We start from the raw sequence: 24,012 nt of genomic DNA, 5'->3' as shown, positions 1-24,012 counted from the left end.
TCCCTTAACCTGTGGTGTGGCTAAAATGCGGCGATCATACACAGCACCCAAATTGCCGGGCCCACCTTTGAGCCGCTCGTGATTAGAAAGTGTTTTAAGCCACAGAAATCCATTCGTCTTTGGGGTTTTGATTTGATCGAGTTCCCGTCCATTCAAAAGCCGACAAAAAAAGCAAAACTCATTCGTCATTTACTGGGTTCAGGAAAATGAGTTTCAAAAAAAAAATTACTGGGTTCAGGAAAACAATCCATATGCGACACTCGAAGCTACTGTTTTCCTGGACCCAGTTCATGCACCGATGGCGATCCCGCGGTTGAGGTTCTCAGTTCCTTGGTCTACCCTTGCGGTGCACAAGCCGGAACCAAGCCGAGCCGGCGCGGCGGAGGGAGCCAGCGGCTCGTGGCCTCGTATATCAGCGACAGGATGACGCTGACCGGTGGGACCGGTTGGCTGGCCCGCATAGCAGAGCGAAGCTATACTAGGCGAGGCAGGAGCAGGAGTCTACTTTCGGCCGCCTCTCTCGCCCATAGTTCTGCACTTCTGCTCCAAATCCCCTCCCCTCCCCCTCCATCCCCCCGCGGCGGTCTCCGGCCACCGTGCTGCGCGCAGGACGAGCCCCGAGCCTGAGCGCTTGGTCTACTGCCATGGACGACGAGGCGGCCAAGTCTGTTCCTACATCAGACATGAATACCGACGCTGCCGCGGAAGCCGAGGCGGCCGCCGCTCCGCTGCGGCCCTCGAGCTCTGAAGCGGCGGAGAGGGAGGCAAAGGTTGAGGGCGCGGATGAGGAGGGCCAGGTGGTTGAGCGATTGGTCGAGCTGGTGAGCGAGATCGCGACCATCTCGGACTTCAGGAACTCGTACAGGCGGCAGTTCTGCAACCTGTCCCGGCGGATCCGGCTCCTCGTGCCTATGCTGGAGGAGGCCAAGGAAGCGCCCGCGCCGCTTCCGGCGGCGTCGGAGGCCGCGCTACGGCGGCTCAGGGACGCGCTCCACGCCGCCAGGGAGCTGCTCCGGCTCGGCAGCAGCGGCAGCAAGATCTTCCTGGTGAGATTTCTCGGCTAAGGCTGTGTGGCTCGTCTTGCTTATGCTCGGCTGCCTAAATTTCTCCTTTTACTGATTTTCTGTGATAAACGATGATTTCGCTGTGGAGGTAACAGAATTTGCCTAGCAAATCGGAGGGAATTTTAAGTGTGAACAATACGGAATTAAGCACTTCCGACGGCAAACTACGGAATTTAAGTTTTTGCCTGCCACCCTTTTGGGTTATTATGAAATGTGAATTGCTCGGTGAAGGTTTGACTAGGTTTGGTCTTTTGGAATAGGGTTTAGGTCATCCTGTCGCTGATATACCGGCGGAGGGAGCCAGCGGCTCGTGGCCTCGTATATCTTGCTGTCAAATCAATGCCGAGTCAGGGCATTTGACATTGTTTAATGCCGCTGAACAAATCTGTCCAGTATCTTAGTGTTACCCTTTTTTGTTTATGCATACATTTCAGACTTGGCCAAACCATGTTTTGCCACTTGGATGCAATTATGCACCTTCTAATTATGGTGCAACCGGCAGTATCATGGTATTCCAAAAGTTGTTTAGTTTGTGCCTTTTCCCGTTTAGGTCTTAATATCCCATAAAGATAGTACCTACGAGCTTCATAGCTGCAAATTTTTCTGTGAAATACGGAGTGAAAACTCACCATGTAATTACTCCATACTATTTTTATTTACTGCTAGGTTGATTACCACACCTGGTTGGACATTAGCATTTGTGCAGTTGCACTTTCTATTCCATTCCTGTGGTGCAGGTGGATAAGAATGGCCTGTGATGCTAGTGTAAACTCTTATGAGCAGAAGACATGCCTAGAGAATGTGGTTGACATGGGTCTATAGCATCAAGCTCCACACTGGAACAGATTTTTACCTTAATTCGTTGCCATAGTCACAAAGTTTCTGGGTCGATGGGGTTGAGGTACGGGGTTGCGGTACGCTACTCGGGAGAAATTTTTACACTTCTGGTCGAAAATGAACCCGTGAACCTGGGTTGGGGTCGATGAACCCAGGTCCAGGGTTGAAGGTGGTGAACCCGTTTTATGTGACTATGTTCGTTGCTTTACTTATGTGGACTAACAGTAGTGAAGTAAGATGAGTCAACCCAGAACATAATGATAGTCATCAGGTCACAGAACTTTCTTCACTGGAAACTTAAGCTAAACATTTGTTGTTGTAAGTATAAAAGCTGTGCAGAATTTTAAAGCTGTATGGTTCCATTGCAATGTTGTAAAAGGTGGTCACATTTAAGCAAGTGGTGATGTCGTTACTTCTGAGGCCTTGTAAGTGGATTGCATGCTTATTCATTGGGAACATTAATTCCACATCACTGTAAATTACTCTATTTAGATATACAATTCAATACCATCCAAATGTGTCTTCTTTCCTTTATCTTACCAATTTGGTGGTTCTCTATCCACATCACTCATCAAGTCATCACTGCCATGTCTCCATTAAAAAGTGGAAATGCTAGTAGCTCGACTCACTCTGTCTTATTTACCTTGACTACCAAACTCATTTCCTCCTAACTCCAATTGGCTTCTGGTGCCGTGACCGTGAAGCATGAGGATTGAGGAATCAAGGTGCTGCCTCACTGAACTCTTTTGGAGGATAGGATATGGCCAGCCTTCCATTGGGAATTTAGTTTCATCGCCTCTATCGCACGTGATCAAACCGAGTTACCCTTATCTACTATTGTCTCCACCCTATGCCCTACTTTACATAATGTTTAGATCCTATACAAGCAATAAATGAATCCTATATATTTGCACAAGCTTGTTTGTTATAGACCAGTATGATTTGGTACTAGATCATATATGAGCATCAAATGAAGCCTATCATTGGATCCCTGCATATCCCTTGTGTGGTTAATTTTCTCTTATGTTGTAGTGATCACTTTGGCAGTAAGCACATAACTAAATACTATTTGTGCTAGATACACCAGCATGGCCATTCATACCATAAAAGCCTCTGCTATTTGCAGGTTCTTGATAGAGAGAAAATAATGAAGACTTTCCAGGATGTTACTGCAAGACTTGAACAAGCCTTAGCTGGTATTTCGTTTGATGAACTTGATATATCTGATGAAGTAAGAGAGCAGGTAGACTACTATATTCCAGAGTTTCTCTTTTCATTAATGCTTTCTATAGTAATACCATTTTGATGTTTTTTCCTTGTTCTGTATACCATAATATCTGTAATGTTTTGCAGGTTGAATTGGTGCATACTCAGTTCAAAAGAGCTAAGGAACGATCAGATTCATCTGATGATGATCTTTTTAATGAGCTGATGTCTCTCTATAATTCAAGCAGCAGTGCTAGTGTTGACCCAGATATTCTTCGAAGGTTATCTGAGAAGTTGCAGCTTGTCACAATATATGACCTCAATCATGAGTCTCTGACCTTGCATGAGATGGCTAGAGGCGGTGATCCTGGTGCAGTTGTTGAAAAGATGTCAATGCTCCTCAAAAGGATTAAGGATTTTGTGCAGACAGAAGACCCTGAGATGGGCGCTCGAGCAAGTACAGCAAACATTTTCCCAAAAGACAACTCAGCACGTCCTGTTATTCCTGATGATTTCCGTTGCCCAATATCACTGGATTTAATGAGCGACCCAGTTATTGTTGCCACTGGGCAGGTCATACTTTTGTCCAATATCCAATTCAAATGTTTCCATTCAATATTCAGACCTTTTGCATTTCAGCTGACTATAATTCCTTGCATATGCCTCTGCAGACTTATGAGCGGGGGTACATAGAGATGTGGCTGGAGGCTGGCCATGATACCTGTCCGAAGACACAGCAGAAGCTTGCTAATAAATCCCTGACTCCAAATTATGTCCTACGTAGCCTCATAACTCAATGGTGTGAGGCAAATGGTATTGAACCTCCAAAACGCCCTGCTCAACTTAAGGATGCACCATTGCCATGTAGTGCTGCTGAACATAGCAATGTTCTTGAGCTTCTTCAGAAACTGTCATCCCAAAACCTTGAAGATCAACGTGGCGCTGCTGGTATGCTTCGTCAGCTTGCCAAGCGCAGTGCTGAAAATCGTGCTTGTATTGGAGATGCTGGTGCTATTCCTATTCTTGTTAGTATGCTATCAACCACTGATGTTAGCACCCAGGAACACGTGGTTACTGCTCTCTTGAATCTTTCCATCTATGAAGAGAACAAGGCAAGGATAATCTCTTCTGGAGCTGTTCCTGGAATTGTGCACGTATTAAAGAGGGGCAGCATGGAGGCTCGGGAGAATTCAGCCGCCACACTGTTCAGCCTATCTATTGTAGATGAGAACAAGGTGACTATTGGGTGCTCAGGGGCAATTCCTGCGCTTGTGCAGCTATTGAGTGACGGAAGCCAACGGGGTAAAAAGGATGCAGCAACAGCACTATTTAACTTGTGTATTTACCAGGGCAACAAGCGGAAAGCTGTTAGAGCTGGATTGGTACCTATACTACTAGAACTACTCATGGAGTCTGAAAGTGGGATGGTAGATGAGGCCCTTGCAATATTGGCAATCCTCTCAGGCCACCCTGAGGGGAAAGCAGCTATTGGTGCTGCTTCTGCAATACCTGTACTTGTTGGAGTTATCAGAACTGGATCTCCAAGGAGCAAGGAAAATGCTGCTGCTGTTATGGTGCATCTATGCAATGGCGAAGGAGAACAGCAGCAACAGCATCTTGCTGAAGCACAAGAGCAGGGCATCGTGTCTTTGCTGGAGGAACTAGCAGAAAGTGGCACGGACAGAGGAAAGAGGAAAGCTGTGCATCTGCTCGAACGAATGAATCGGTTCCTAAAGCGGCAGAGTCAAGCCCAAGCCGAAGCAGAGGCCATGGCACAGGCTCACGCGCAAGCACAAGCACAAGCACAAGCACAGGCACAAGCACAGGCACAGGCACAGGCACAGGCACAGGCACAGGCACAGGCACAGGCACAGGCACAGGCACAGCCTCAGATCCTGGTTCAAGCTGAAGCACACGCAGATATGCAAGCTGAGCGATCACTACTTCCCACTTCACCAGATATTTCTGATAGATGAGGTTTTTGATCAGCAGCTTGTTTTGTCTAGTTATTGGCTTGTTTTTTTTTAGCTCAGGCTGGCAGGTGGAAGATTGCCTGCAATTGTTATTGTGGAGGTTTCTGGTTTCTGTTGAACACTGCAAATTAGGAGGTCTGGGCAGCGTGATTTAGGTCCATGAGCATGTTGACAAGTGGGTTCTGAGGCAGCTATTAACCTGTGTGTGTTCGTACAATGTACCGGTGATTGAAGGTAAGTATCCTCGAGTTTTAGGGAGGTGTCGTTGAACTTGTACCCGGTGCCCAGTACAGAGGACTAATTCTGGCGTCCTAGGCTGAGAACCACCTTATGTGCCTGACAATGTTGCAGTAAAGCTTTAGTTCAAAAAAGTGTTTCTTCTTCCAGTCCTGACATGGAGCATTGGGGGATTTTTCGCCCCGGTTGAATGATCCTGAGTTTGTAAAACAACTGGTGAGGTGTAAGCGTTTGTCCAGAAACATGTTTTTTTCTCCCATCTCTTCTGCCCCTTCCATAGCTCCATATGCTTCCATGTGTACATTGAACTAAAAGAAACCGGCATGTTGGAATCATGAACATTTGTGGTCTCTCATAGATGAGAACAAGGTGACTATTGTGGGCTCAGGGGGCAATTCCTGCGCTTGTGCAACTATTGGCAGATTGCCAGCGTAAGGGAATCCAGTCCACCTGGGCTGGATGCCTGGATGTACCCAGTAGCGCATCAGTTTGCAGCTTGTTGCCTTGCCGAGCATGTCCATTCCTTCAGCTTCAGTTCCAGCCTGCTCAATCTGCTGCCTATCTGCACTCTGTACGACTCTTGATGCATCTGTCCCAGTGTCCCTGCTGCGTACATGCGCCACGAGACGATGTGTAAAAATATGGCTAGTACCTCCTCGACAGCACAGGCGCGCACGCAGTACAGTCCGGCGTCCGCACCGCACCTGGGCAAGGCCCGGCGCATGCAGCAATCCTGACGAATCGCTGTGCCGCTGCCCCGACATGCGACCCCATTGGCGGACGTCGCCCTCGGCGAGCTTGGCCACACTACCTCGTGTCCCTCGGGACAATGCTGCAACGGTGGTAGGGCTCAGCGCGGCCGAAAGGGCGGGGGTGCAGGTGCACTGCACGCCGATGACACCGGCCGTCCGGGCCACATGCGCGTGTGCCGTGCCTTTCCTGTCGTCAACGTCCGGTTTGGGTGCTCCTATTTTTTTTTTAAACTCCCATCACATCCAACAGTCCCCTAGTACCCCCTCGTCCCCATAAAACCTTCAACTTTTTCTTCTTCAGCAGTTTCTCAATACCTCTTTCTATCTTTAGGGACTACCAATATTTCTCCTCAATGAAAGGGAAAGATACAACTCTTCTAATACTATGGAGACTATATTAACTATTATTTTTAGTCATATTTTTTCTTACATTCCTATAAAACCCATCTTTTATATGATAATAGGGGGAGATATATTGGAGGTGCTGCTGCAGCATCTCCTTTAATAAATTTAGAAACTGATATTTGAATACTCTAATACTCCCTCCGTTTAAAAATTTCCATCGTTTAAGACCTCCACGCAGAGACCAAGGAAATCGATGGCCCGCAGGTTTTGTGTTAACTCAATCGTAATTACCATTAATGTGCATGCAACCATTCGTTTGCCCGAGTAAATCTCTGTCTGGCGCCCAGTCCTCCGTTCCCGTGCGCCGTCTTCACGCGCCAACGCAAAGCCCTCGCCCGGCAGTTCGTGATCGCGCGCTCACGCTACTCTTTCCCGCTCGTGAAATCAGAGGTTAAAACCTCACTCTCTGACGAAATTGTTGCAGCCAAATTTCGAACCTGACCAACCTGTGCATCAAAAGTCCATTGACGCCTAGCCGTAGTTTCGTTTGAAAATTTTCCATGGCCTATATAAGTCCAGACGGCTCCAGCCTGCTTCCTTGCTGCAGACGAACAATGGTGAAGACACGCGCGGGGACGTATCGGTGCCGTGGCAACGACGTAGGCGTAACGGGAGGTGACGGAGATGAATTTAACCCGACGTGGGAACGGTCACAGCATTCACGGCGCAGCGCGTACGAGGAAACGCCGACGCTTGGGGACGGGCCGAGCGCATGGTCCCGATGATAAGCGATGGAGATTTTTGAAAAAAAAAAGAAATTTGCTTAGGCGATGGAAATTTTTAAACGGAGGGAGTACTATTTTATTGGAAGAGTTGTATTATATAGAAGTGATGGAAATGCTCAGCGTGAAGCCTTGGGGAGAGACCTGGACGTGCTAGCTGTAGCTGGCTAGTGGGAATGTGGGACGACGCCCTGGCGGAGGACTGCTCGTTTGTCCTTTGTTGGCTCAGGCCTTGTTTAGATTTATTTTTTTATTTTACTACTGTAGTATTCTTATTTGTATTTGTTAAAATTATTATTTAAATATAAATTAAGTAAATTATATCTCGTTAATTATAAGTAAATTATACAATTAGTTATTTTTTTATAAATGTGTGCTAAAAAATCCAATGTGTTAAGAAATCTTAAAAAGTTTTTGGATCTTAGATGTAACTAAACCAGGCTTGATCAATCGAGCAATTATGCAGGATCCGGAGTCAGAACGTGATGTGACTGGGTTAGGTCAAAGTGGTAACCATCAATTATACCTGGGCATGCAGCCCGAGCCCGTGAGCACGGCCCGAAGCCCGTCATTTTGGCCCGGCCCTAGCCCGGCCCGGCCCGAAAGTCATTGGGCTCGGGCTGGCACGGCACGGGGCTGCAGGCCGTGCTTGGGCCGCACTTCAGGCCGGCCCGGTCCGTCAAATAACAACATTGTATAAAATAACTCATTTTAATATCTAAATCTATTCTCTACATCTGTCATATGTATTTGAATGTGTTCTTTATACTGATGAAGTGATGAATTGATGAATGTGTTTGAAATATGCTTTTAAATCTGTGTTTATTGATATGTTATTGTTCAACGGGCTATGGGCTGGCCCGGCCTGACGGGCCCGCCCGGTACGCAAAATGGCCCACGGGCCCGTGCCTGGGCCGGAGGTCAGGCCCGCAGGCCGGTAAGGCACGGCCCGCAGGGCACGACGGGCCCCCTCGGCCCGTTAGGCAACGTGCCGGGCCGACCCGTTGCCCAGGTATACCATCAATGGCATCAACAGAATATCAATGATTGGCATAGGAAAATACTCCTATATCACACGCACGCGCTATGTCTCCTGGTTAAGCCGTCAACTTTCTTTTAATTTTTGCATTTCAGGAGCCATACATCTAAGGCAAGGCCATATGTTTGATATCATGCTAGCTAATTTTAGCTTAAATTAGCTTTAGTGTATCTAAACAAGAGGGCTAATAGGCGAATTAATTTTTTAGCCAAGTCTCTTAACTAGTTGTTAGCCAACTAGCTAGCTTACCATAACTAATTTAGATTGATATTTAGCCCAACTAGTAACTAGCCATGTGTATCCAAATATGGTCAAACATCGTGCTTCGAGCGAGAATCCTTATTCCACGCTTGCTCGTTTTCCACGGCTGGATGTTGTAGCTAGCTAACAATTGTTTTTGTCATTGTTCCAGTGTTTTAAACTGTAAGTCACTTTTGTTTAGTTCCAATTTAAATTTATCTAATTTTAACCAAATTTATAGAAAAAATGTATTAGGGAACTACTACTTTAGATTATTTCATTTATAATGGTAGAAATTGATATGTAATCCAAATAGATTTAGGGTATTCTAGACTATTTTATTTACAATGATGGAGGTGGATACTTTTTTTAGAAAACAAAATACAGATCCAAAACTATAACTATTTTTTAGAATCTATTAGCGAATTAATTGTTAGTTTGTTGTTTCTATTTATTGTGAATTCTAAGATTTTTCTTTGTTTCTTGCCGTCTTGCGCCTACCGCGGGAATTAATGTTGAGGTTCTATAATGAATATTTAGTTGGCTTAAGAAAAATCTTGTTTTGTATACATAATTATAATATACTATATTTAGATTCCAAGATGGCTTACACTAAATTGGTTTTATAGCCATAAGTGACACATTTACAAAAAAAAGTCGTTAAAGTCTAACCTTCTCGAGACTGTATGTACTACCTAATTAAAATGCACACGGCGTCTATTTTGGTGCACTTTTCATTCCATTTGTTTAATTTTGATTCTCATCTATAAGGCACAAGTATCATGCATGTGAGCGCAATGGAGTGGAGCAGTGGACCAAACGGGCCAGAGCTAAAAAAGTGGCACCCAAAAACAAACGACTCAGCAAAGTCCGGAAGTTCAGAAAATCTCTGGTGGCTCAGCGAAAGTGCTACAGTTGGGATCAGCACAAGCCACAATCACGAATTTCACAAATCCAGAGCCGATACTAGATATTTGAGGTATTAATTTGCACAACTAGCTCACCAATTATGAATTCGATCATCAAATCATCAGGGACGTCGTTCATCTCCGTTCGCGCACCAACACCGAAACTCAGGGACGTCGATCATCAGCATATGCCATCCAACTCCATCAACTTGAATAAAAGGCACCAATAGCAAGCAATACGGTGAGCAATCACTAGAAATGGCAACAGAAATATAGAATCATAAGTAGACATGAGCATTTTTTTGGTGAAATCCTTTGTGGAAAAAACCATGGGCAAGCGAGCTATCCCGCCACTATATATAGTATAGTGTCCAACTGTCCATGATAGTTCTACGGTTTTAGTTCAGCGATATACATAAAAACTACTTATATAATTATGACATACTTCCGTTAGAAATCTGCATTGTCTACTGTTCCTCAGAATTCGGTCGCTCTCTCCTTATCGGTTAATCCATGTATCATTGTAGATATGAATGCCATTAAGTTTCTTACATCTCTATTGTTATTAGTTGAAAATCCTACCTCAAGTCAAAATCTTGACGTTAAGCCTTGAAGCCATCGTTCGCTTGTCTTATCAGCCGTACTTTTTTTTGTCAGCCAGTAATATTTTTCTCTCACAATAAATCAATCAACAGTAATTTCAACCATGACTTAGCCACCAGAGACCTTTAAACACTGGCACCCTCCAGCTACAGATCTTGTGTACACATTGACCATATCCGACCTTAAGGTTACGTAGGAAAGCTTTTACTTCATGTGCGAGCTCAGTTGGCAACATTAAGGGCACTCATAATACAGACTCTATCGTAGAGTCTAAAGTTATTTATTACCTCGAACAATGTGGACTTGGAGTCTAAATAAGACTTGGAGTCTAATTTTTTCTACCTCTTTCTTCAATAAATATGCTGCCACATCAGCAAAATACCATAAATAATATGTAATTAAGTGTCTTGGACTCTGTGATAAAGTCTTGCATTGTGAGTGGCCTAAGAGGCAAGTCATCTACGGTGAGCTAGTTGATCAAGCTAGGACGGCAAATCCCAATGGTTTCGACCCAAATGGTGAACAACCATCAACGTCGCAGCTTCCAGGAGGATCAATTCCAAACAGTCAGGCAGGCTCAAGCTTTGCCACCAGCAAGGGGCGTCATATGACAGTGGACAATCACCAACTCAGGTCTTGTTTGGATGTAGTCGTATTCATATCAATCCACATGTGTTGAGGTGGATTGGAGTGGAACTTGAACTAAATTCTACTCCAATCCACATCCACACATATGGATTGAAGTGAATACGATAACGTCCAAACCAAGTCTCAGCAATCTCCCAATCCCCCTGTCACGCAGAATCAGCACCTTATGGGACATAATCAAGCTATATTTCGACTTGTTAATTACAAGAAGGAAACAAGAACATGGTTCCATTCCCATTATCCGTCCAATTCCACACAAGTGGCACCGCATCGGTCTTCCTTGGCGCTCAAGATTCCTACGAAGACAGAACAGATTCACCAAAACCGGCCCACACGGCCACAAATACTAGCAACCACAATTTAAGCCAAGCCAAACCCCTCCAGTTCCCGCGGCCCCCGCCGCCGCCGCCGCCGCAGCCCAGAGCACCCCCACCCCCTCAGGTCCCCATGGCTGCCGACGCCGCAACTGCGGCGATGGCCGCGGCTTCCCTCTGCGACGACCTTGAGCCCGCCACCGCGCGCACCCGCATCCGTGATGTCCTTGCCGCAGGCACCGCGCGTGCCGGGGACCGCGTCGTGGTCGGGGGGTGGGTCCGGACGGGCCGGGAGCAGGGGAAGGGCTCCTTCGCCTTCCTGGAGCTCAGCGACGGCTCCTGCGCCGCCACGCTTCAGGTCATCGTCGACGCCGCCGTGCACCCGCTCGCGCGCCTCACCGCCACCGGGACCTCCGTGCTCGTCGAGGGCGAGATCAAGGAGCCGCCCGAGGGGACCAAGCAGAACGTCGAGCTCAAGGTCAGCCGCGTGCTTGAGGTCGGCGAGGTCGATGCCGCCGTCTACCCGCTGCCCAAGGGCAAGGTCAAACTCACGCTCGAGAAACTCAGGGACGTCGTTCATCTCCGTTCGCGCACCAACACGGTGCGTCCCTTTCCTTTTTTTTGTTCTTCCGTCTTGATTTATTTAGCCTTATCTATATACACTGTGGCTCGTGGATGCCCAGATCTTGCAATTCTAGAATGGCAGAGCAAAATTGGTGCTTGGATTTGTCAGTTCTATGGATCGATTGCCTAGGAAAAATACTCACTCTTGCGGCTTATATATACGCCCCAACTTCTGAGAGTTATATACATTTATATCTTTATACTAGGATTATGCCCGTGCGTTGCAACGGAATCATTGCAACGTAAATAAAAAAAAATACCTCGATGATTTAAGTTTGGATGTGTTGTTCTATTCTTAGAAATGATTCTTGAGCATGATGTTCACAAAGATCTATTTGTGGCCAGTTATCGCTCTTTATGAAACATGAACAGTTAGAATATAATATGAGTTTTGATGTGAAATCAAAACAATATAGTTCCATGGCTGTGTGCTGCTACAAGTAAAACTAATGAAAAATTTGATACCATACAATCACCAATAGGCTCAATAAGAATAAAAAAGTGTCAACTTTAACGTGGGCCACGTCTGTTATGCATATGCACACATTACTATATATGTAAAGCTCATAGAAACTTTGGTAGTGCCTAATGTTTAGTAGGATTCTATATCGATCATAGATTCTTGTAAGCATTGCAATGCCCTGACACAACTTAACAAAATGACCTCTTTCATGGGTGACACCAAGCCTCATTGAAATATGGAAGGCAAATTTTGTTCCTATACACCAGGTTGGCAGGTTGGATAGTGTAAAGGTCATAATTGAATGCAACCATAATTTGCAGCAAATTTTCAATTAATAAAAATACATGCACGTTGTATGACAAGAAGGAAAAAAAATCAAGAATTGCCTAGATCATGAATGGGCAATGTTCAAAAGATATTTTCAAATGTAGTTGCACCTTCAGTATACCTAACATCAGAAACACAGACTGATGAGGTACAAAAATGCAATTCCTTATGCCTCGCACAAATATTAGTGGAGATGTTTGACATTCCAAAGAGAGAATGTCCTTCCCAGATTTGTCTGCTTCTCCAAATTACAGTATGATTCTCCCATATTGGTGATTAGGGATGGCAATCATCAACTCAAATTAATTCTCCTCTCTGTTCTGCAGGCAGTAGGAAAGTAGAGATTGCCCCTGTTTGGAATCGACTAAATCACTCACAGAATCCAAGAAAACCAATGGATGCCCCTATTTCTGAATATTGTTGGACTTGGAGCGGTCAAAGTGGGTTATGAATGCATGGGCTTCTTACCTTTCTTATCCATACTTTCTAGACTTGCCTCCTATGTCTCATATGATGGCTCCTTTCTGGCTTTGATTTTGTGCAAACAATCTTGCATTAAGGACTCTGAACTAAAAATTAAACTGAACTGGATAGACTCTCTACTTACACTCACAGAATCCAAGAAAACCAATGGATGCCCCTATTTCTGAATATTGTTGGACTTGGAGCGGTCAAAGTGGGTTATGAATGCATGGGCTTCTTATTATCCATACTTTCTAGACTTGCCTCCTATGTCTCATATGATGGCTCCTTTCTGGCTTTGATTTTGTGCAAACAATCTTGCATTAAGGACTCTGAACTAAAAATTAAACTGAACTGGATAGACTCTCTACTTATATGACTACTCTACTACTCTGTGGCAGCACGTAGCCTATCAAAGAACTCTTAGATTTTCAGCCTTGGACAACATAGCAGACCTATTCTTGTTCACCTAAATGCTCGGTGCAGCATGGTAATCAATAGACAAAAGTGATTAGCAAAGCCTAATGAAACATGTGGTGTTTGCAGTATGGTAATCATCAAACAAAAGTGATTAGCAATGTCTAATGCAACAAGGTTAAAACTCAGAATATTCAAAGTCCTGCAGGATATAAGAGATCAACAAGATAGCGCTCAGTATTTCAGTCACAGGAATAACATGGTCTATGTCATGGCAAAACCAGAGCTCCTCCCTGGTCTACCAAGTTGCCACTATTGCTATCATTGCTCAGATTATATACCAGATAGTTTGCATTTCTAGATGTTTTTCTGCAGTACCAGTACTAATCTGCCCACATCCCTAAAATTTCTTACGGACATACAGGAAGTTCATCATTCTGCATACCCAGAATTATGCAAATAGGCACCAACCCAAGAACAAATAAAAAAAATGAGAATAGCTTATCTTTGGGTTGATGACAAAATATAAGACATATATCTTTGTCTTCAGGGTTAAGAATAAACATTGCATTTCTCTAGCCTTAACACATATATTGCAAAAGAAAAGGAAAAAAATCCATGTACATTTCTATTATCATTTGTCAGTAGTCATTTTGCTTCAACTATTTTCAGATCAACATAAACTGATAGTGGTGGATTTAGTTTTGCAATTGATATATATTGAATCATAAAAGGTTCACCCTTCGCCAAGTGCTATATTATTAATTATTAAGTCTTGACAGCCCCAAAATTCCTATGATCTTATATGCTGCATTTTGTGCCAAAAAATAACTTATGGCTTAACATAAGCACTTTGTTTGATGGTCTCGCAGAACAGGAGTTTCACGTACAATACTTTCTTTGGGGAGTTTTTTTTTAAGAGAGTGTCATTAGTGAGGCTTGCAATTGCAGTATCTTGCTGAATGGTCTATGCAAGGATGGAAATGTCGTAGAGGAAGAATAGGTGTTGCAAGGATGGAAAGGTCGCAGAGAAACACCTGGCGTGCAGACGGCGTTGGCTGAATGCACCCAGAACAGTAGAGCCTGAGGGGTGGTGGCGCTGGGGGCTCTCAGGGTCGGGGACGACGACGACTCGGATCTCATTGGACCCAAGCAGGAGGACAAACGACGACAAGGCTTCAGGGGCGGTGCGGCTGTGAGTCTCTGGGCCGGGCAGGGTTGGGGGCTCGACTCGTGAATAGGGCTAGGCAAGGCAGCCACCTCACGTACTTTGCACTTGGCGGGCACCTGCAGTGCGTCTATCCCGCTGGATCTGCACCTAGCAGAGCTACTTGTGTCCCGCGGTGTCGAAGAAGGCGAACATGCCGGGGATCCGTGCCTCCCGCTAACCCCGCTCCGGCCCCCACGGCCATTGCGCTGGGATGTGGACGCTGGCGCTGCTGCTGCAGGGACCTGCCACGCAGGGTGACGGAGGAGGGCGCGGTGTAGGGCGGTGGCGCCTTGAGACCCCGAGAGACAATAGTAGGAGCTAGCAGCGTTAGATGATGCGGGTGTGGCCCAACCTGTCAGTGCAGTAAAAAATCGCCGGGGGAGGAGGGAGTCAGGGCGGTAGTTTCGTTTGCCTGTGAATGATTGTTAACTTTTAGTTGTAAAGATCTATAAAGCCCTTCCTTTCACTTATTACCACAGATGCTTCATCTGCCTCCCTGCAATTTTTTGAATTAGGAACTTCAAAATAAATTCTACAGACATGTGGAATGTTAAACTTTTATCACCCATTTATTCTCTTTACTTTATTAAAAAAGAAGCTCTTGAATGCAAGGATGTACTGGCACCATGGTATTTGTTTCTTCTTGCCATTTCTCAGTAATACTTTGACGTGCTGTGTTCTAGTTCTGGCATTTGAATTTGTGTTATGTTGTATTGATCCATTCTTTTCAAATCTTGCAGTTCCTATCCTCATTGGTGTACCAATTTTATTTCTTTTGCTCCTAACACAAACTATTTTTGCAGATTGGAGCGGTTGCTAGGATTAGGCACCAGTTAGCCTATGCGTCACACACTTTCTTCAATGAGAATGGATTTCTCTATGTACATACACCAATAATAACTACCAGTGACTGTGAAGGTGCTGGTGAGATGTTCCAAGTGACAACTCTGTTTAGTCAGGCTGAAAAAACTGAGAAGGAATTGAGAGAGAACCCGGCACCATCTGATTCTGAAATTGAGGCAGCTAAATTTCTTGTCAAGGAAAGAGGTGATGTGGTCGCACAGCTTAAAGCTGCGAAAGCCAGCAAACAAGAGATATCAGCTGCTGTTGATGAGCTAAATAGGGCAAAGGAAATTGTTTCAAAACTGGAGGAAAGGTCCAAGTTAAAGCCTGGGGTTCCACGCAAGGATGATGGTTCAATAGCTTTTGAAAATGACTTCTTCAAGCGTCAAGCTTTTTTGACAGTGTCTGGACAGCTTCAGGTTGAGACATATGCATGTGCTCTTAGTAGCGTTTATACCTTTGGACCAACATTCCGGGCAGAGAACTCACATACATCACGGCATTTGGCAGAGTTTTGGATGGTTGAACCGGAAATTGCATTCGCAAACTTGCAGGTAACTAAGCCAAATTGAATTTATCTTCAATTGCAGCTGAAATAACTTTCCTCCTTGTGGTACAAAATATAGAACTATGAAATTTAGTACAAACAGTTTTTGCAGTGATATTGTGTTTAACTTATCTGATATTGTGTTTAACTGTTCTGCAGGATGATATGAACTGTGCAGAAAAATATGTACAATACCTTTGCAAGTGGCTGCTTGACCATTGCCAGGAAGATATGGAGTTTATGGTGAAAAATTATGATAAGAGTGCAATTGAACGCCTGGAGCTTGTTTCCTCGACTCCTTTTGTGCGGATTTCATATACAAAGGCTGTGGAGCTCTTGAAAAATGTTACAGACAAGAAGTTTGATAACAAAGTTGAATGGGGAATTGATTTAGCCTCTGAGCATGAAAGGTATCCACATTGGAATTTGTTTTCCTAATGTGTTCTTTTTACTTTATTGGGCCTTATTTAGAATCTCAATTCTTGTCTTGAAATGTTAAAGGTATTTAACAGAGGATATATTTAAGAAGCCAGTGATTGTCTATAACTATCCGAAAGGAATAAAGGCTTTTTATATGAGGCTCAATGATGATGACAAGACGGTGGCTGCAATGGATGTTCTTGTGCCTAAGGTATAGATAAACTTCTCATACATCAAACCTGTTGCTGGTACCAGTGCACATGTGCACTCTATGAGTGGGGAGCGAAGGATTTGGACATTTTTGAGCCACTGGAATACCATTTATGTAATTGCTGGTTTTACCTTGTTTATATTTATATTCATTTTTGTGCTGGAATATTTATTTCAAGGTCGGCGAATTGATTGGTGGAAGCCAAAGGGAGGAACGGCTAGATGTTCTGAAACAAAGGTATGTGCTTTGCTCAGCTTAAAGGTTAAGTTTTTGTTTTTGTTTTTTTTGGTGTGTGTGTGTGTTGTTGTTGTCAGCGACGAAGCCAGCAGGGGGGCTAGGGGGGCTCCAGCCCCCCCTACCGCTGCTGGCCCAGTGGAATATTTAGTGCTATCCTTCTAATTTTAGACACAAATTTATAAGGTAGGGTGGGCTGAACACTTTATTTTTTTAGATATATTTTGTGAATTTCATCATTAATCTATATTTACGAAGAGTAATAGTAGAGCTAAGTTGATATATAACTTTTGTTCAGCCCCTCCTAAATTTTTTCCTGGCTTCGTCCCTGATTGTTGTTGTTGTTGTCTTGTTCAACAGTATTCAACTTAACTTGTGGAAACACATTGCATTGCTACTCATCAAACTCTTGAAGTAAACTGCATTTGGATTTTATGCAATGTTTGCTACTGTCTGAGTTTAGACGAGTACCATAGATAGCAAGGGAACACAGGGTTAAATGTGATGCTGAGCATTCCAAACTACTGTTTTATATGATATCATTTTATTGCTCACCTGATCTCAGCTGTATAAAAAAGGTGGCACCCATCTCTGCCTAGGTGCTAGGTGGTGCTGCACCTAGGTATTTTGTCTAGGCTTTGTCTCAAAGTTAGAGGTGTCTTTGGATTGATGTATGCTTGAAAATGAGGCAAACTAGAGATGGAAGATGAAACCACTATATTACTCATGGCCTAGGTGCTAGGTGGTGCTGCACCTAGGTGTTTTGTCTAGGCTTTGTTTCAATGTTGAGGCGTCTTTGGCTTGACTTGTGCTTGAAAATGAGGCAAATCAGAGATGGAAGATCCGAAGATGAAACCATTATATGGATGGTTGATTGTTTCATTTGTTTTCTGAAATGCTATATTTCCTTTTTTGGCATGGCATTACTAACAATCCATAGAAAGTACAAACACGGCCATGGCACTGGGTGGAACCTGATGATAGCCTGCTCAGTGCCTAGCTTATGTTGAAACACCGCATTTTCCAGCATATGTATCTTTACCATTCTACTAGTTTTCATCTACCTAGCAAGGGATAATACGACAAATTTATTTGACAGGATACTTGATGCTGGCTTGCCTTTGGAACCCTATGAGTGGTACTTGGACCTCCGCCGCTTTGGATCTGTAAAGCACAGTGGCTTTGGGTTGGGTTTTGAAAGGATGATTCTTTTTGCAACCGGAATGGAGAACATCAGAGATGTTATACCCTTCCCAAGGTACCCAGGGAGGGCTGATCTGTGATCTTTGGAGGCCTGTGATTAAACAGATGCTAGTTGAATCAACATGCTACTAATGATTTTGAGATGTTTTCACCGTTCAGTTCCTAATTTGCACATTTTAGGTATATTGGAGTACAAGGTATGGTTGTCAAATGTCATGTAATTCTGTATTTTATTTGCATCTGCAGGATGCGACTGATCAACTTTTTTTTTTTTTTTTTGTCTTTGCTATAGTTGTGTTCAACAGGCAATGTTTTTACAAAAGAGAAAAAAACAAGTCAAAAGTTGGACTGTTTAATTAATTGACAGTTGTCACTGTAACGGACGTGAGTTTGGGTTATTTAGGGTGGAGTTAATATTTTTGTACGGATTATATTATGAAGTACTGTGCTGCCGATTTGAAGCTCAAATAATTACAAAGTTAGTCTAATGTCTAAACTTTGGGCATGTTGGAACGAAGGAAAAAAAATGGAGGAAAGGAAAAAATTGTAGGCCTTGAGGCCTTGACACGAGCTTATATTATGAAGTACTGTAGTGTTTGACACGAGCTTGGCCACACTATCTCGTGTCGCTCGGGACAAGCGCAGCTGTAACGGTGGTAGGGCTCAGCGCGGCCGAAAGGGCGGGGTGGCAGGGGCACGCCGATGACCCCCGGCCGGCCGGGCCACACCCACATGCGCGTGCGTCGTGCCTTTCCTGTCGTCAACGTTTAGTTGGGGGCTTGGGGCCTCGGGGGAGACCTCACTAGTTTGACGTTGTAGCTGTAGCTGGCTTGTGGGACGACGTCCCGGCGGAGGACTGCTCGTTTGTCCTTTGTTCACGGAATCGAGCAGTTACCCCGGGTCCGGTCGTGAGGGTGAGATTATTGTTGAGAGTCAGAACGTGATGTGACTGGGTGAGGTCAAAGTGGTAACCAGCTCCCAGGCATCAACGAATATCGATGATTAGCATAGGAAAATACTCACACGCACGCGCTATGTCTCCTGGTTAAGCCGTTAGCTTCCTTTTAAGTTTTCGATTTCAGGAGCCGCTCCTATTATAGTTACTAGGTACCAGCCCATAGTTAATTTTAGCTCAAATTAGCTCAAACATTATCCAAAATAAAAATGCCAATAGATGAACTTTTTAGCTACTTTTCTACTAGTTGTTATCCAATTAGCTAGCCAGCCATAGTTAATTTGGACTAATTTTTAGCACAACTAATAACTAGTCATGTGTAACGTACCCAAGTATCGCATTTCGGCAGGAATCCCAATTCCACGCCTGCTCTCCATTACTGGATTATGCGAATGAGCAACTGAGTTGCCTACCTTCGATTGTGTGCTTTGTGCCAGCAACTTAGAGGAAACAAGGGAGCACTTATTCTTGTAGTGTACTCCCCCACCAGTAAAACATGCAATTCTAACACGGTACCATATTTTAGTGTCCTGTGTTTGACCAATTTATAGATAATTTATAACAGTAGAGCAAGTATGAAATGTGTTTTTAAAAAATTATAGTCATAAATATGAATATTACACCGTCCGTCCAAAAAAATATAATTATCACATTTCAAGGAGTCAAACAATTTGATTTTGACTAAAAATATATGAAAAAGTGTTAACACTCATGAGACAAAATAAATATCATTAGATTTGTTATAGAATATATTTTTATAGTAATTTTATTTAGAGACATAAACACACTAATACAATTTACTCCTAACTTGGTCAAACATAAGTTAGTTTGACTGACACGGTTTTCATAATTATATTCTTTTGTGGATGGAGGTAATATTCACTAAGGTCAGTCTCAATGCATAGTTTCATGGCACAGTTACCAAGATTATAAACTAGGTAACTGAACCACATGAATTTCATGGGGATAAAACTCCTCTCTCATCTGATGAAACTCATTCATTTAATGATCCTGCCAAATCAGCAATTTTGCTTATGTGGCATTCTATTTAATGTGCATGACACTTTCATGAAACGTGCATTGAGAATGGCCTAAAAACTTGGTCAAATATGAACAACTTTGTCTGGCACGTAACCCATAGTTGCATGTTTTCCTGAGTACCTTGCAAAGAACTGCTGGAGTGTTAACTGATGATTCCCTTGATCCCATGCAAATCTTTGAAAGTTTCAGAGGCCAATTGAATATGACTTTTTCCATGGAAATCGTCATCATTAAGATTTGGAGCATTTGGACAAATTTGGAATGATGCTATTTTCAAAGGAATAGGTGAAAGCAGTTTGCGGTGCGTGGACATCTTCAAACAAATCTTTGGCCTACTGTTGTGGCATGCAAAGAAGAAGTATTTTCCACGGATTGAATCATGGCTAGAGCAGCTTGTGTAGTCGATTTCATATATTTTTTTTGCTTCTTTTTTTGTTTCCTGAACTTTCTACCTCCCTCTGAATCCTCTCCTATTTGTCCTATAACTTTCTTAGTTACGTTTTAATATATTTTCAGTAGAAGCCCGGCCCATCCTGTTCCTAAAAAACAATTGTTTTTGTCATTATTTTTACCGTTTCAAATTATAAGTTACCAATTTGTTCCAATTTGAACTTATCTAACCAAATTCATAGAAAAAATATATATTAAGGAACTACTTTAGGTTATTTTATTTATAATGGTAGAAATCGATAACACCAATAGATTTAAGGTATTCTAGACTATTTTACAATGACAGAGGTGGGTATTAAAAAACAAAATATAAATCCAAAACTATAACTTTTAGACCACGTTCGGTTGTTATGGAAGCCAGAGGATCCCTTCGATAATTTGTATAGCGATGGACCGTTCCTGGTCTAGAATGGGGCCGGAACATGTTAATCAAACAGGGCTTATTGTTTTTTAGAGTCTACTAATAAATTAATTGTTTGTTATTTCTGTTTATTGTGAACTCTAGGATTCTTCTTTGTTTCTTGCGCATTCCACGTGAATGAGTATTCCCTCCATACTGGTTATGGACATAACACGGTCTTCAAAGCATAACTTTGACTCCTTATTTTTGTAAAAATATTTATTGAAAAATGATATATGTATATTTTTATGAAAGTACTTTTTAAGATAAATCTATTTATATGGTTTTCGCATTTCTAAACTCAATAACTAAAAAGTTATTTGAGATTTATATATTCCCATGTTTGATCATCTAAGCCTTATCCAAAATGACTTGAATTATCATTATGGAAGGAGTATTTAATTAGTTTATGAAAAATTTGTTTGTATACATAATATATACTATACTTTTCAGATTCCAATATGGTTTACACTAAATTGGTTTTATAGCTATAAGTGACAATTTACAAAAAAAAACGGTGATTAAAGTCTAACCTTCTTGAGACAGTATATACCTAATTAAAATGGCACACGTACGGCGTCTATTTTTGGTGTACTCTTCATTCCATTTGTTTAATTTTGATTCTCAACTCTAAGGCACAAGCATCATGTGACCACAACGGAGTGGAGCAGTGGACCAAACGGGGAGCTAAAAGTTGACACCCAAAATCAAACGACTCAGCAAAGTCCGGAAGTTCAGAAAATCTCTGGTGGTTCAGCGAAAGTGCTACTACAGTTGGAATCAGCACAAGCCATAATCATAAGTAGACACGAGGATTTTGGTGAAACCCTTTGCGAAAAAAAAACCATGGGCAAGTGAGCTATCCACTATGTAAATGAAGATACATGAGGTGGAAACCAGCAAGGTCGTGGAGGCTTCAAATCCCAACAAAATTCGCTCTTATATTAATGTATTTGGTAGACCAAAGAGGCAAAGACTCACCTCTTTCTCTCAAACCTTAGCGCGCGCGCTCTCTCTGCCGTTCGCTCTCAAACCTTAGCGCGCGCGCGCTCTCTCTGCCGTTCGACGGCACAAGCTTAGGTCAGTCTCAACGTACGTTTATAAGAGTGTCATGCATATTAAATAGGGTGCCACATAAGCAAAATTGCTGACTTGGCAGGGTTATTAAATAAAAAAGTTTCATTAGAGAGAAGTTTCATCCTCATAAAACTCATGTGACTCGGTTACCTAATTTATAGTCTTGGTAACTGTGCCATGAAACTATGCATACGGGCACTCACAATGCAGACTCTATCATAGAGTCTAAAGTTGTTTATTACCTCGAATAATGTGGATTTAGTGTCTAAATAAGACTTGGAGTCTTATTTTTTCTACCTCTTTCTTCAATAAATAAACTGCCACATCAGCAAAATACTATAAATAATATGTAATTAATTGTCTTGGACTCTGTGATAGAGTCTTGCATTGTGAGTGCCCTACTGGCCTCACCTCACACCTTGCACCACCGCTTTCATTATAAATATATTATTGCCACACCTGATTGATTGCACCGGGCAACAACCCAACAACGAATTAAAGAGTCCGTGAGGAATACATAGTTAAGAAAAACCAGCTGTGTGCTGAATAAAGAGAAAGGCTTAAAGGGTAGCCCATATATATGCCCGTCCACGTCCATGCATGTGTAATACCTGATTTTAAGGACAAAACCAGATATGCACCATATGTGAGTCTTAGAAGCCAAATCTCACATATAGCTACAAATAAGGGGTAATATCAAAAGACAATGCATAAATTATATAACGTACTTAGTATAAAAGAGATAACCTTTGATAGCAATAGCGGATAAACAACTCCGAACTTCGGGTATTAACTTCTCTCTACAGGATCCAACTGACTGGTTGATCACAAGCCTAAACTTCTCCTGAGGTTTGGGAAAATAGCAAGAGTGAGTCCATATCGAACTCCACAAGTATAGCAACTAGATTGTATAGCGCCGACAATCTCATGATCAATGTGACATAAATAATGTAAAGCATTAAACAATAAATAATGAGCATATTAACACACAAGAATCATCACCCTTAATGTAGATGTCCCCAAGGCCGCTCCTGACCGTGAGCTCGGCTAGTATACTAGTTTTAACACTCTGCAGAGGTTGCACATCTTTACCCATGAGTCATGATTTACCCTTTCGCCCGAAGTCATCAGCCTCTTAACCCACTTCCAAGGAAGGTCGGCAGGGATCACTATGAAGCCTTTCAAAAGTTCGTCTAACATGTTAGGGCCGCAAGGTTTCCTTTGCGCGCAGATATAGATGCCCCCCTTCTAAATGGCACAATGACGCGCAGCCTATACACATAAGGACAGGGGCTCGCACTATACCCAAAACGGTTCAGCCCCTCCGCCCTTTCAGGTAACCTCTAACAAGCTAGAAAAGGTCTTCATACTGAGCTAAAGCCAGAGCCATTATAGCCCTCATGGTTGCACTGTTGTCCCGGGTGATCACGTACAGACAAATCATCAACTTGCTAAAAAGTTATTTTTATCATTTATTACTTAACATTAATCTAGTCACAGGATCATGGTCACAGAAATAAAATCCAAATGCTATACTTGCCTTTTACACTTGATCAATTCTCACACCATCAGCTTTTGGTCATCACCTTCTTCGACGCTCACAGTCGGTTCTCGTCTACTCGTAGCAAGCACCACAACATAGACCAACATACAAGCAATAAATAAAAGAAACTAAGAACAATACACCACACAAGAGAAAATAACGTATTAAAAGAGAACTAATTACTATGGTGACGAGAACACTAGAAACACCGAGGGCTATGATAAAAAGAAACGACTACCGAAAGATTTATATTTTTGTTATAAAAGAAACAACTACAAGTTTAAATTATTTTATATTAGTTAAGCAAAATGATAGGAAAATTATTAATTCAGATTGGACAAATCATAATTTAATTTAAAAACCAACTCAAATCTAGTCACATCTTACATTCAAATATTATCGTATATTAGCAAGTTGAACACTAACTTTGCCAAAAGAAAAGACACAGGTGAAACACCTACTCGACCTACCCATGATGTGGGTTTAAACTAGTCAAATTATAATTTTTAAAATACATCGATGATAGCAATTAACATTACTAGTATTTATATATAGAATACCGGAGTATAAAATCTATAATGATTTTTTTAATTATAAAACTAGACGCAAGTGTATTAATCAATTTAATAATTAACTA

At 42.6% G+C, this 24,012-nt stretch overlaps 2 protein-coding genes across 3 annotated transcripts; both read left to right on the top strand.

Moving 5' to 3' along the window:
* Nucleotides 499-5,672, top strand: LOC110430805 (protein spotted leaf 11-like). Its single transcript, XM_021448800.1, has 4 exons — nucleotides 499-1,046; nucleotides 3,028-3,144; nucleotides 3,255-3,680; nucleotides 3,779-5,672. The coding sequence occupies exons 1-4, from the start codon at nucleotides 645-647 to the stop codon at nucleotides 5,081-5,083; spliced, it is 2,250 nt and encodes a 749-aa protein (XP_021304475.1). The 5' UTR covers nucleotides 499-644; the 3' UTR covers nucleotides 5,084-5,672.
* On the top strand, nucleotides 10,978-18,405 carry LOC8081503 (asparagine--tRNA ligase, cytoplasmic 1). 2 transcript variants are annotated; one of them, XR_002449112.1, is made up of 7 exons: nucleotides 10,978-11,549; nucleotides 15,255-15,848; nucleotides 16,001-16,251; nucleotides 16,343-16,472; nucleotides 16,651-16,709; nucleotides 17,806-18,106; nucleotides 18,202-18,405. XR_002449112.1 is itself a non-coding variant. In XM_002468055.2 (6 exons), exons 1-6 carry the CDS (start codon nucleotides 11,082-11,084, stop codon nucleotides 17,987-17,989), a joined length of 1,686 nt encoding a protein of 561 aa, XP_002468100.1. In that variant the 5' UTR covers nucleotides 10,978-11,081; the 3' UTR covers nucleotides 17,990-18,405. The 2 variants fall into 2 exon arrangements, 1 of the variants encoding a protein (XP_002468100.1); XM_002468055.2 differs by having other exon boundaries at nucleotides 17,806-18,405.

This window comes from Sorghum bicolor, chromosome 1, assembly GCF_000003195.3.
Source record: "Sorghum bicolor cultivar BTx623 chromosome 1, Sorghum_bicolor_NCBIv3, whole genome shotgun sequence".
In the NCBI taxonomy this organism is placed as follows: domain Eukaryota; kingdom Viridiplantae; phylum Streptophyta; class Magnoliopsida; order Poales; family Poaceae; genus Sorghum; species Sorghum bicolor.
This window is presented reverse-complemented; position numbering and strand designations above follow the sequence as displayed.